Source organism: Barbatula barbatula (genome assembly GCF_947034865.1).
Source record: "Barbatula barbatula genome assembly, chromosome: 23".
Lineage (NCBI taxonomy): Eukaryota > Metazoa > Chordata > Actinopteri > Cypriniformes > Nemacheilidae > Barbatula > Barbatula barbatula.
In genome coordinates, this window is record NC_136786.1 from 14,236,102 (window position 1) to 14,250,210 (window position 14,109).

The 14,109-nt window shown below is 40.6% G+C and overlaps 2 protein-coding genes across 8 annotated transcripts in view; one reads left to right on the forward strand and one right to left on the reverse strand.

Moving 5' to 3' along the window:
• The first annotated feature begins 559 nt into the window (after positions 1 to 559).
• shisa2b (shisa family member 2b) lies at positions 560 to 7,855 on the forward strand. The gene is made up of 2 exons (XM_079447326.1): positions 560 to 1,564; positions 5,295 to 7,855. The coding sequence occupies exons 1-2, from the start codon at positions 1,261 to 1,263 to the stop codon at positions 5,873 to 5,875; spliced, it is 885 nt and encodes a 294-aa protein (XP_079303452.1). The 5' UTR covers positions 560 to 1,260; the 3' UTR covers positions 5,876 to 7,855.
• A 3,234-nt stretch (positions 7,856 to 11,089) lies between these two features.
• Positions 11,090 to 14,109, reverse strand: part of atp8a2 (ATPase phospholipid transporting 8A2) — a 42,521-nt gene continuing 39,501 nt past the window's right edge. For 5 of the 7 annotated variants that reach the window (XM_079487852.1, XM_079487851.1, XM_079487854.1 and 2 more), the window contains exons 36-37: positions 13,748 to 13,839; positions 11,090 to 12,482 (exon numbers count right to left, since the gene is read on the reverse strand). In XM_079487852.1, coding sequence (XP_079343978.1) covers positions 12,388 to 12,482; positions 13,748 to 13,839 — 187 coding nt within the window. In that variant the 3' untranslated portion in view covers positions 11,090 to 12,387. The remainder of the gene's footprint in view (positions 12,483 to 13,747; positions 13,840 to 14,109) is intronic. The other 2 variants (XR_013788297.1, XR_013788298.1) reach the window with 1 other exon arrangement.

The following is a 14,109-nucleotide window of genomic DNA, read 5'->3' on the forward strand; positions in this document are numbered from 1 at the left end:
ACTTGTTATTCGGTAAGTTTTGTCTACTACATTCGCCACACGCAAAATAAATTTGCCATTCTGACCACTGACCAGCAGAGTGCATTGTCGACTCGTTCTATCGACAAACCACTTAGCACTACACTACAATTTGATGAGTACACATTAATAGATTTATCTTAAACAAAATGGTAGGTGCATTTATGTGCCTGATTATATGAAATAATGCGTAATACGTCTGTGTGGTTTTGTTATTCATTGATGACTAGCTATTTTCTAATTTTGTAAATTGGTGCTTACATCCATTATTCAAACAACGGATCTTTTGGGCGTAATTGAGGTCTCTAATGGATGTGCCGCAGTGGCGAACTAAACGCACCACAATACGTGGTTTCGTGCCTTTTGTCCTCGGGGATCCCCACGGACAGCACCAAACACCCATCGCACAGAAGTAGGCTCAGAAACGTCGATAGCCCCCCGCCAACAATGGCACTTGTTTGTCCTGTGCAACTGGCGGAGATTTAAGAACTCAGCGTACTAAAGCGCGCATGCGCTGACGGACGGGTGGGCTGCTACCCTCAGGATGAAGGAGAGTTGTCAGGGGATCACTCTCAGTCTATCAATGCCGAATCCTCACTATGGACTGCTGATCTATTGACAACGTATGTCTGCACTGTTTGGAAACCGGGTGTTAACTAGTCTTCCTAAAACTTTTACTAAAAAGTCACGAGGTTGGATTCACGTGGAAAAAACTTACCTGAATGATTAGAAAAAGATTTCGTGAAAAACAATTCAGGGATCGAGTGTATGGATTATAAATCAAGTCAGTGTCGGTTTCTTCATATCTCTGGGGAAGATATTTGAGAAGTGTATTTTCTATCGACACGGACAGCCTTTCTTCCGCAGTGGAGGAAATCCGTTTAGAGTTGGATTGATGCAAAGTTTGTCCTGGAGGTTTCTCACGGGAATATGGGATATTGTAAATTTACGATTTGTTTGCAGCAACGCGTACCTCACATGGCCTTTTTGAGTTTTAATATATTTTACTAAGTCTGAGAAACAGCTTCTGGAAGTTTGGTGACGAAGAGTGGATTCTTAACTGGATCAATTCTGATGGATCTATTGAATTCACTTCGGAATTTCTCTGTCCAATGACATTTTTCAAGTTGGTTCCTTTTTGCCACTTCTCCTCCTTTTCTTATTTACATTTACCGAATCGATCACTCAAAGGGTCTAAAGCAAAAAGAAAGTAAGTTATTTTGTAACACAGGTTGAGAGAGGATGCGGGGATGCACGGGATTCCCGATGGCCGTCGCGGTTGTGTTGACTCTCTTAACTATCATTAACGTGAAAGCGAGCGGAGAATATTGTCACGGTTTCCACGACTCTCAGAGCGCCTGGCGAGACGGCTTTCAGTGCCCGGAGCGCTACGACAGCGCAGGAACCATCATCTGCTGCGGGAAATGTGACCTCCGGTACTGCTGTTCCAGCACAGAAGCGCGACTGGACCAGGGAACATGTGATAATGATAAGCAGATCCAAGATACCAACACCGGAGAAAAGGACAACAAAAATTCAGCCGCGGGTGAGACTACAATTAGTTACACGGGTGTCTTTTATTTCCTGTACTAACTCAATTGAGAGATCATTATATTAGCAGCACAAGTCGTGCGTTCAAACACACACATACTGATAGATACACAAAATAAAAGAATACCAAAGCAAAAGGCAAATCTCTTCCAAGACATTACACTTCATCTGTCTGAAACAAATCTTGTCCAAGACATTACACTTCCTCTGTCCGAATCTAATTAGCGAAATACCTATAAAATTACTTTGTAATTGAATTTTACAGAGGGTGAATGTTTAAATTGTTTAATTCAATAACTTTTGCAGGAACAGTGCGCAGTAATGTGCGCAAAAGTTGTGTTCCTCGGGCGTTTTTCACTTAAAATCCCATTCAATAAGAAGTTGGGTTTTGAGTTTCGTGTGTCCGACAGAGGTTACACAAACGCTTGCCCTAATTTTGTTTGGGCGTTTATTTTTAAGAGGCAGTATTAGGGGTTAAATGTCATTGCTGTGCAGGTTTTGACAGCTGCAGTTAAATTGGCATCCAAATTGGCAACTCACCGGCCATTCACTCACAAATGGTAAATTGTACTGCGCTCAGTTATAAATAACCAGGGTTCGTCTTAGCAGTAACGCACGCGCGCAGTTTCTGTGTCTGCGAGCGGGATCCAGTCGTCCGGTTCCCCACGAGGATCAAGTTCAGATTTAACCGGATCTACAGTGTGATGTGGTGACAGCCTTGTTCGTAACAAATCTTGCACCAGGGCATAATTTCCGCTGTATTTTGGAAAGCCCAAAAACTTTAAATAAGGAGTTATTGGAGTTAGTCAGGGGCGATTTTAGGGTCAGAGCTTTAGGGGTGCTGAGCACCCAATGAGCCCCACTGCCACCACCCACCCTCTTTTCACACAAAAACTAAAAATGTGTCTATTGAAAAAGAACTTAATCATTTCAACATTAACTTAAATCCAGATTCTTGTAAAAGACAATTTTATTTAGAATAACAACATTTATTTCTCTAAATTTTAGGGGTGCTGAGCTTCTTTTTAGGGGTGCTCAAGCACCCCTAAAAAGGGGCTAGCTACGCCCATGGAGTTAGTTAAGAACTACTTCTCCATGAACTGTTTTGAATTGATTTTTCCCCACCATGACATTAAAGTCTTGTTGATTAATATTAAACTAAATAGTATCCACAGATATTTTACCACAGCTTTGCTGTTCAAGTAGGTGTTCTTAAAACAATGAAAGAAAGCTGTCTTTGAACTTTGTAATTGTAACCCTAACCCAACCTGATATAACCAAACAGAAAAGGCAACATTGAAAGGAAACTTTTTAAACAGTTAATGACGCATAGCTGAAAAGCCAAAGGAAACTGTAGTTTGTTACGGTATGTGGCCTTGGAGTTTGACAGAGCCTGTCTGGGTTTTGAAGACTTGGCTCCACTTGAACAATAATGCAACAGGTGTGAACTTATGTTGAAGGGGCCCACACCTTTTAAGGACACGAGAGAGGGGCTTGCACTGCCAACACTGCTGTCATTCCGCATTGACAGTGAACTTTAGTGTTACTGTATACATTTACCAGATCTATGCGTTAGTTGAACAAGTATATTTGATCTAAAAACAAATGCCCAAAATAGGCTTATTGATTTATAGATTGTTTCTTTCTTTGTGTAAATTATGTTACATATTAGTATGTAAGAGACAACTCCAGATTTGCTTTGAAACAGCAGTTCTGCATGTATTGTGGTAATTCCGGCCCATTTACTGTTGAATTTCTACAGAAACAAACCTTGAGAAGGACATGACAGCAACCTAAAATACTGAGGGAATCCACAGACACAAAAATCTGGCGTATTTCATTATATATTCATTATTTAACTGCCCCTAAAATACATGTATATAGCATATGGTGTTAAAATAGGAACATGAACTTGTTTTCTTTTGCAGTATTCCAGATCTGCAAACATTGCGCCTCCTTTATTATTTTGACCAGTTTGTCCTGAATTTGGAACAAGGTTTTAACTGGTTGCGTACTAGAGTCAAATTCAGAAAAACTCTAAATCATATTACAGCTTATAGAGTGGTCTCTACAAACACACACGTCTCTTTTTTATCCCGGTCAGGACAGTCCATAGGTGTAATTATTTTTATACTGAACAAACTGTATATTTTATCCCCTAATCCCATAAACTGTTGCATTTAAAAATGTTCATGAAATATCGTTCTGTACGATTTATACGCTTTTTTGCCCATGGGGACAGCCTCACACATTCATAGTGCATTACCATTAGCAAGTCTCAAGGCACATTGCACATGTGTTTGACTGCCCTGAAATATTGTCAGGTGTTGACTGTGTCCTTTATATCACAGAAACAACGTCCGAGTATTATTTGTGTATTAGTACATCAAAATTGGGTAAAAATGCATGTGTACATTCAGCCTTTAAAGTAAAGGCCTGTAAAGCCTGACCTGTGAGACAGTGTTCCTTCAGGTTTAAGTCCCCATCAGGATATAAAAACAAGGCCTACTAAGCATAAAAGATCTCCTGTGAAAATGAGTCCCATGTCATTTTTACTTGAGGAATCATGTCATTGATTTAATAATGTTATCATAAATTGTTAACAAAGCAGTATTTTTAGGCTATGGCTCGGAGTCTGTTTAGCTCATATTATAAAATCAAAAGCGATATTACATGTTTATTATGGCTCGATTCAGCTCAATTATAGAGGTGATCGGATGAAGCACTACAAAGGGAAATGCTGAAAACTTTCTTCAGGTGATTAGATGTCTTATTAACCTATAAAGGTAACTTTTATTAGGGATTATTTTTTTGGGGGGGGGGGTTATCTGCATCAAACAATCGAGCAGAAAGGACAAAGAGGTCACCACCGGTGGCAGCAGATTAAAACAGATCAAAACTGTGTTAATGAGTGTTAATGAGGGGCTCCGGTCCCCTGGGGACAAGCCGCTGGGGCAACATCTCGTCTTTCATTCCTTCTTTCTCCTAATCCCGTGAGTGCTCTTTTAAAGATATAAATACGTTAACATCAAATAAACTTGGGCCTCAGTACCACTGCACACATATCAATTTCTTTCATGGCATTTTTTTCCAATTCAACAACAAGGTTCAGGAATGCTTTAGGCTACAAACTAGCTTATTGTTATTTCGTAAAGGTGTGAAAGTCACAATGAGCTCAAATCACAACACTGATATGCTCGTCTTTCTTATGGCCTCGGAGGCACAGGTGCATTGGATGATGACTGGAATTTGAAACGAAAAAGTGCTTTTAAATAAGATGTGAAAACAATACTAAAGGGCCACACACAAACAAAACTCCAAGCAGCAGTGTTACCAAGCAGCAGTGTTCCTTAATTTTTGTCATTGGGGGGACAGATTCATATATTGTAATATTATGCTTTCTAGTATCAATGGCACTGAATACAGCTGTATGGCCTGAATACTTTACATTACAAAGATTGTATTACTTTACTTTATTAGCAGCTATTGCTATGGAAATTCAAAATGTATATTTTCAGATTGACGTGTTTTTGTGTTTTTCTAGACATAAATGACACCAATTACTCAAAAAAACACTTAGATGGCATTATGGGCACACACCACTGACCTTTATAAAATATCTTATGATCTTGAATAATGTTAAAATATAGTCTTGTTTTATTAATGTTCATATTGAAACATTTTAATTTTTTGTATCATGTTCTAATTTTCCTTCTTCTCTGCAGTACCCATCTATGTGCCCTTCCTCATCGTTGGCACGGTCTTTGTGGCGTTTGTATTGGTGGGCTCTGTGGTTGCAGTGTGCTGCTGTCGTTGTCTACGCCCCAAACATGAACCTTCTTCAGGCAGCGGGTCAGGAGGAGGGTCCAGCAGTACCCGTGTTCTAGAGACGATCCCTATGATGGCCAGCACAGGCACATCGCGAGGTTCCTCCTCCCGCCAGTCAAGCACCGCCACCTCCTCCAGCTCCTCAGCTCCTCCCTCCGCACCCCGCCCCGCACCTGTCCCAATGCTACGTACCCAGGCCTCTTGCTGCCTGCCCCCAGATGCCAGCGTCTATGTCAACATGCCCACCAACTTCTCTGTACTGAATTGCCAACAAGCGACTCAGATTCTTCCTCACCAGGGGCAGTACTTACATCCTCAGTACATCAGCTTTGCCCACCCGGTTTCTCATGCCCCGGCTTTCATGGACCCTGCTCAGGTGGGCTACCGACCCTTGCAGTCTCCATTCCCACCACCCACTAGTGTGGCCAGCGTCTCAAGCATAACTGGCGAACAAAAATACCCTCCAGTAACCATGTGAGAGAGTTAATGGTGTGAGTATTATGGGATGCTGGAACACAGGAGAAATTGAAGTCACAAGAGGAACACAAAACAATGGATCAGTTCAGAGCAATGGAGTGTCATGCCTGCTTGTTGGTGCTCGGTGGAATGTGTTTTTCGAAAGTATGTGGAAAACACATGATGTTTCATAATCAAAGTTCGGGAGGAGCACGTACAAATAATCTACACAGCCAATTCCTCATCAGCAATTACATCACCCGTCCTATCAGCTCGAGAGCAAGCTCTATAAATAGTTAACAGCCATTCCTCCATTCTCTCTACGTTTTCGCAGCCCTCCTCCACCCAAGACCTCACCATCAGTCTGTTTCACCTCAGTTTACCCGCTCTGGGTTCGGGCAAATACAGAGCTCGGAGCCCTCTCCCCAGACAGGGGGGAGTACTCTGAGTTCGGGCAATAATACCGACCTCGTAGCCCTCTACCCGGACAGCTCGCCAAATACGCATACCATCCATCCAGCTTTATTTATTTGCTAAGCCGAACTCATGAAACTGCGTTCACTTTAAAGGCTGAATATGCACATGAATTCTTACCCAATTGTGTTGTACTACTACACAAATAAGACCAGGACGTTGTTTCTGTGATATAAAGGACACAGTCAACACCTGACAATATTTCAGGGCTATCAAAGACATGTGCAATGTGTCTTGAGACGTGCTTATGGTAATGCACTATGAATGTGTGAGCCTGCAAATGTTTGTGCGGGTGTATATGCAGCGTACATGTGTATTGTGTAACCAAAGTGAACATGTGTGCTCCGTGCGTGACTGTGTAGGTGTGTCGCTTTATGAGATGCAGTACATGTGGATGTGTGTATGCGTTTTGTGTAGTGTAGTTTATGTTGTGTGTAATGGAAATCACAGGTGCTTCAATGGGAAAAGCAGTTCTGGCTTCCTGTTCGAATGCTGAAAATGTAATGAAGTGAACACAGGCAGAAACACAAGCGCGCACACACACTCGCATACCGGGAAACTCTTTCTGTGGAACCAAACTCATTTTCAAAAGCCTTTTAGAGAAAATGCACAAATATGAAAGAGCTGTGTTTGAAACAAGTTTAGGAAAAGGATGTGTGTGTGTGTGTGTGTGTGTGTGTGTGTGTGTGTGTGTGTGTGAAAGTGGAGTCAACTGTGTTACTTTGTGTAGCCTTCTAAAAGCGGCAGAGTCAATTACGCACTAAAAACTGTCTGCCAACTGTTCTCCTTCACTAAGTCTCTGCCTTGTGAAAGAAATGTGTGTGTGCCACCTTTCCCTCTGTTAGCATAAGGTACACTCAAGAAGTAGTACAGGGTTCCAGGACATTTCAATTTGGAGTGTTTCTTTCAGCGCCTTAAAAAGACGACAGTTTAGCGAGGATGAAAAGTCGAGTTTCACAAATGAAGCATGCATCACCATTAGAATGATCCAGATCCTTTCATTTTATTTAGAGTTATGTTTGCGATGGAAAGGTATAAGCTGAAATGTATTTCATGCCACAAGTGTCACCAAACAGACTTGCAAAAATAACAAAACAGATGGTCACCTCCCCTCCAAATTTGGTTGAACCAATCTTGCTTTGTCTGGCTGGTCAGGATACACAAACAAACAGCGATGTTTTGATAGCGCCAAAGAGCCACACTGTTTACACTTTTCGTGAAAATCAACATACAGATGGTTTATTTATAACTGCATATTTGAACTGTTATAGACTAACATATTTAAGCTTTAAAAAAACTACACCGTACAGATTTGAAAGCATATTTTTTGTCAGGGATGTTTTAACTCTGTCAGTATCAGTGAGCAACGTCACATGCATGTCGCATACTAATTTCTGTGTATGATACACATGCGTGGGTAAAACCTAACCTGAGGTTGAATGTGCCTTTCCCCCTTAAAAACAGGGTGCCATGTTTCTTTTACATATGATATATTTTAAGTTTATAATAAATGTTTTTAGAAACTGTGAAGTGCGAGTTGTTTGTAAGAGATGCTGAGCGCTGATGTCAGCACTATGTGGGCCAGTCTCAAATGAAGACATGAACCTGTTTGCACCACTGCTATGACTAAATTAAACCAGAGCGCTCCTGTTACACATGGTGGCTGATTCCAGATCAGGTTGACTGCTCTGACTTTCATCACTCTTAGCATTTAAGACGTAACTGAGACCTGGAGCCTTGTGCGCAACAATTTGTGCAGTTTTCATACTGCAGGCTTTGTGTACACAGAAATGTACATTCATAAACTATGAGTGTTTTATTTATAACATGCAAATATGACAAGTGCAAAGTTTGGCGAATTCGTATGGGAAAAAATACAATTTAAAAGAAAATACAGACACGCTGCTTAAATTTTAGCATGACTGTCACTTTAAGAACCGTTGCGGGCTGCACGTGCAGGCTTTTTCGGCGCGACCGCGGCGCCTTCCTCAGGTAAAAGTTTTTCCTATATTTTAAAACGTCTTTCTCAGTGCAAATATACACCAATGCATTTGTTGAATGCGGCGAACCATAGGAAACATAGTAGACTACGAAATAGAGGCCGTTTTTACACTGGCTTTTACAGGTTCTGATAACTAAATGATGAATGACGGCTAACTTTAGTACAGCAACTCTGTCAACATACAATTACTGAGATGAAGAAAACATGTCAGATTTCTTAACTTGATGAAAGATGAAGTGCTCCCAGTTTGAAACGACATGTCACTTTGTTAGTGTAACTGAGAGAAATGTCAACAGCCTGTAAAAATAAATCAGATAAGTTCAGTTTGTAAATAACAAAATGCACCTGCATGAAGTGTCCAATGTTCTTCACAAGCATAAAGGTAATTGTTAAATAATTTAAATGTAGTTTTGCTCAACATACTTTATAAAGAGGGCCAAGCACAACTACCAAACACAAAATTTGTGTTTTGTGAGACAACGGTGTCGCACAAATGATGCAAGATAGCGTAAAACATCACCAAAAACAACTCAATCTTGATCTCAAGCTTGGACACGTAGACCATTAAAGTGAAATTAATACAGGTTTTACAGACGCAATAGTTTTCATATAAAGATAATAATATTTACTACACATTATCCAATGGCCCTAAATCTAAACATACAGACACATGCTGATATAAAGAGATTTAAAAGAAAATATAATTTGGACATTTTTACTAGCGACCTTAAAAATCTAATTAAATTTGACACTTGACAAATGACCTCTCCAAAGGAGTTTTAAACATGTTTCACTCGAAGATATTTTACCAAAAATAAACTGAAACAAACACCCCGCACCTCTCAAGCTTGAAGATACAAAAAAAACCTCAGAAACACACACTGAACACCTCACACTTCTTAAGTCAAACTTTCCACCCACAACCTACTCTGGGTCAGCCTGCCACTGTAATATGCAAACAAAATCACAATAATTGCACTTAAGTCTGCCTGTTAAAAGTGTTTTCTTGGCATGTTTCTGTGGAAACTCCAGAGTGGGAGAAAGCAGTCAGAAATGTTCAGGAGTCCTTGGACGGAGTTGAAATGGATCCATGTGACTGCTGTTGAGGTGGAACGGTACGCTTCAGGAATGGATTCCCCATATTGGACGCAGTGGAGCTGGACAGAGATGGCTCAGATACAGAGATGTGGGTGTGGACTTCCTAGCAATGAGGAATCATGGGACTGACAGAGGTTATTGGGTAACACACACCCTCACACTAACAAAAACTCATTATTCTCAATTTTTAATAAATTGTCGTCACTCTCATAATTCACAAGGTGTTCACTTTAGCTGACCTGGGCAGTTCAGACTTACAAAGTTTTTCCATCTTTCATACACGTTTTACTAAACGTTGGCGTACGGACTTTGTTTTTATAGCTGGTTTTAAATATACCAACCTTAACAAAAAACTTTTTGTTTTTACATTTATCAAAACAAAAATTTTATATAATGCTTTTATCATCCTGAAAAGTTTTTTAATCAGATTTAGTTTAGTCTGAAAAATTGGTCCACGATGGATTGTTAAATCCACATGCACACGCACCTCATAGACTACCTTTGATTTCTTACCAGGTTACTGATCTCAGTTGACCTTAAATGTCCTCACAAATCACTTTTTTACACGTTTCTTGATATTTGTATTTTGTGAGGACATTTTCAAACATTTGGCCATAACAAGTAATGCCAAACCTGCATGCACGCAAGCAAGCAGCAATGACATGTATATTATGTTCTTTGGACAGTCAGCCTTCTTTAAATAAGGTAAGATCTACACATGCTCCAAATGTGTCAGTCAACTCCTTTCTTTCCTGTACTTAATCTTAAGAAAACACTCCACCAGCTCATTTCCTTACCTGTAACGCCAAGTCGGCTCTGAAGTGCACTTCAAACAAACTGGGCCGAAGCGCAAGTCAAACTTTTAATCTCCCTGGTGAATGTTTGATTTAATTTTATAAGACTGTATTTGTAATCCTGATCATGCTAAACTCCCTTTTTTGTTTGTTAATTTTAAAACAATCTCAGTTGGTGAGCCTTTTACCGCTTTCTCACCTCAGCTGCCATGCAAAGTTCAGTAATCCTTTGAAATCCTGCTGGATTTCTGTAAAATTAACTTAAATGGAATTAGTTAAAGCTGATTTGAAATACTTAGAATTCTCCCATCATGGTTTAACATGCAAAGAAAAATATGATTGACAACTAGAAGTAAACCTTTTGCTGTCCTGTCAAAACATGTAAAACATCCTATACAGATATAACAATTGGCTCAACCAATGTTGTGGGATTGGAAAACGACTGTCCCATTTAGTGATGTAGTAATGACACACATCATCATAAAGAGTCCCAAAATGAGAATTCTCTCAAAATTTTAATGCAAGTCTGCAGTCAGTCATGGGAGATTATTCCCCACCGTATTCATCGGCACCCTCCCATGAAGAAAGCTCCGCATTCGTGCCATTCCTCATGACAGGAAGTGATGAGAAGTAAATTATTTTGGGGGGGGTTGGAGGTCAACGACACATTCATTTCGTGAAATCTATTAAGTGCACGGATAAGTCAATATTCCCTAAAAATATAAGCTTCTCAATTTGCTTTTATGCCGTCTTTAAATTTATAATAGAGATTCAAACTAGCTAATTCAAACTATATTATTAAGTTCAGTTTCGATGAATTAGAAATTACTCATACCATAGGAAAAAAAGACCAACGAATCAAAAAGAGAACGATACAGAGTCACAAGTCCAGTTTATTTTGACGAAACAGTTCTGGAACCCAACAGGTTGAGTGAAAGCGGACTAAGCGAAGCTACAGCTGTGACCCAGAGCAGCCACTGAGTGAAACAGAGAGGACATTTTAAAGGTTAACTAGTCCTAGACAACAAGGAGACATGGAGATTGTTGATCTGGAGAGAGGGAATGAAAGAGAAAGAGGTAGATAGAGGGAGAGAACTTGAGCTCTAAGATACAGACTCCTGTACAGAGACTGCCATTAAGTAGAAGATTAGTGGAAGAGAGCAGGAGAATGAGAACGTGTGTTAGTGTGCGTGTGGTAAGCCGGGGAGCTCCATGCAGTAGAGCGGGAGAGGCTGTGGGGTTCCTCAGAGGAATCAACGTGTGTTTTGGCAGCGTTTTTGGTTTGGGGGGGCACGATGCATGTGTGTGTTCATACGCGAGGGTGTATCTAGCAGGTCTGTTGATGGAGAGATGAATCTAAAGCAAAAGTACACACACCTCCCCCATTTCAGGTCTGCTATAGGAATCCCTCCGATGTGTCGCTGTGTGTGGGAATTTAATGTTTATTTAGAGTGGCCTCCCCTCCTCTGCAACACGGTGGTGATGACGCCATCTCCGATCTCTGGAGACACCGACGTTAAGACTCAACAAAAACACTCACACAACCAGCCTCCCACAAACACATGCAGGCACACATACGCACAACAGAGAAGCAAAACAGCTGTCCTGAACATCACACATGTGAGGTCAAAAAGAGACAAAGAGGTCTCACCAAAAATCATCCTAGCACACATTGAAACAAGTGCAAAAGTCAAGCCATACGCAATAGAATTGAGGTCCTTCTCGGTGCATATATACGCTCGCATAGACAGACGTGCAGATGCAGACACGCACCCACACAATAAATAACCAAATGCAGACAAAAGATAATCCACAGGGCGATTATGATGCAGTCTTGTGACTCGTGTTAATGATACAGGCAGAGAAACACTATCGTCTCTGACGTTCCATATCTGAATGCTACTTGGCTTCTGTTGCCTGTCTGTTCATGTGTAGTGCGTTTTGACTGGCCATTTCAGTGTCAGAAGATCCCACCCACCATTCCCGTCAATCCATTCCCTTCTTAAAAGTCCAGCCTCTTTATGGCAGCCAATGGGCTGTGTAGCTGGGCGTGCTAGCTGTGCCCAGTTCAGTTTATTTCATTTTAAAGATCCAAAAAGGCCACAGCAGGATCACCCAGCACAGGTGTGATCCTGAAGTCTCTACTAGCTGCTGCTGCAGTGACAGCTACAGACTAGGTCGTTGAAGGGTGGTGTCGTAGGAGCGCACGACCTGGGACTGAGACACCACGCCATGCTCCTCCTGTGAGAACGCATATCCATCTGTGGGAAGACAGTAAAAAAAGAATGTACTTGTACAATCAGAATAGAAATCATGAACATATTTGGACATATTGGAGGTTGGTGCCCAGTAGTGATTTGGCGGTGATGACATTTTCCCACCGGTTAAAGAGCTTTTGAAAATTAGAACAAAAATACAATTAAAACTTAACTGGCTCTTGATGACAGTGCTTACTGCTTACATATTCTACTGCATGTTCTTTGACAGAAAAGCCTCCGCCATAATCTTGTCAGTCAGCACTTTACTCTCTTCACATGATGAATCAAATCTGACTCCTGCTGCTGATTTTTGCCACGACACACTGAATGCAGCAGCAGCGTTCAGACATGCAACTGTTGTTTGGTCTTTAACTAAACTACTATAAAAATTCTAAATGGCTGCTCGATTATGAAAAAAATCATAGTCACGATTATTTTGGCCAATATTGAGATCCCGATTATTATAACACGATGACTCATTAACCTTTAAAACAACATAGACATTAAAAACTTGGCTTTTAAACTCTGAATTTAACCTAAAAATAAATGTAAAGAAACAGCACTGCTGAACCACTGTAAAGAAAAGGGTTCACTGTGGATTTATACTACAAGAAAAGAGAGGATCCGTGCAAAATTGAATGCAGCACAATAATAATTTACCTCGATTATTTTGTTTTTGTAATTGATGAAGGCCAAAATTGACTATTACGATTAATATTCGATTAATTGCACAGACCTAAAATGATGGTGGGGTCGGTCCCATTGGTGGTCAAGTGATGTAATGAGCAGGACACAGTTTATCACCTAATTCCCAGTATGGGACAGTAATGTTGCCCCAAGTTTCTTAACGACCTTAAAGGGATAGTTCACCCAAAAATCTACATCTTTCATCATTTACTCATGTCATTCATGAATAACTTTCTTCACAAAAGATGATATTTTAAAAAATGTTGGTAACCAAACCAACTGTCTCCCATCGACTTCCATTTTAAGGACACAAAACATTTCTTAAATATGAAGTCATATACAGGTTTTGAATGACATGAGGGTCAAGAAACGATTGACAGAATATTTGGGGTGAAAATTCCCTGTAACTAACAAGACTAGCTAGGTAATGACACCATGGTTTTGCTAGTCCACCCGCAAGACCATCTGTACCAGCATGAACTAGCAACCAAGTTTATGATGGTTAAGCCAGAGCACAGGTTTCACATTCCATTAGATGCACAGATGTTAGTTTAAAAAGGGTGTGCGAATCTGGCACTTACGTGACACAGTCTGCTGCACGGAGTTTGAGCGTCCCACGCTGGAGGGCGTTTTCCTGAAGACCCGTGTGAGCAGGTGGGCACGCTCGTTCAGACTAAACAGATAAAGACAAACGGATTATCTCACCAGTCTTAGCACTGTTACTTACTTATAGGCTGTAGACAAGACAAACTTGACTGACATACTAGAGGTCAAATCACATGCTGAGATATATTGACTAATATAATACATCACAATTTCTATAACACGCAATACTGCTGCAGGGCTGTTCTGGCAGCTAAATGATGTTCAGTCGAGTGGAACGCACATTTACACAAACGCTTACAAAATTCGAAGAAACGGCTTCCCAAACCGCTCCTAAACA

Coding starts and splice junctions, on each gene's coding strand:
- shisa2b (XM_079447326.1), top strand. CDS start 1,261: ATGCGGGGATGCACGGGATTCCCGATGGCCGTCGCGGTTGTGTTGACT. Junction 1,565..5,294: donor CAACAAAAATTCAGCCGCGG/GTGAGACTACAA, acceptor TCTTCTCTGCAG/TACCCATCTATGTGCCCTTC.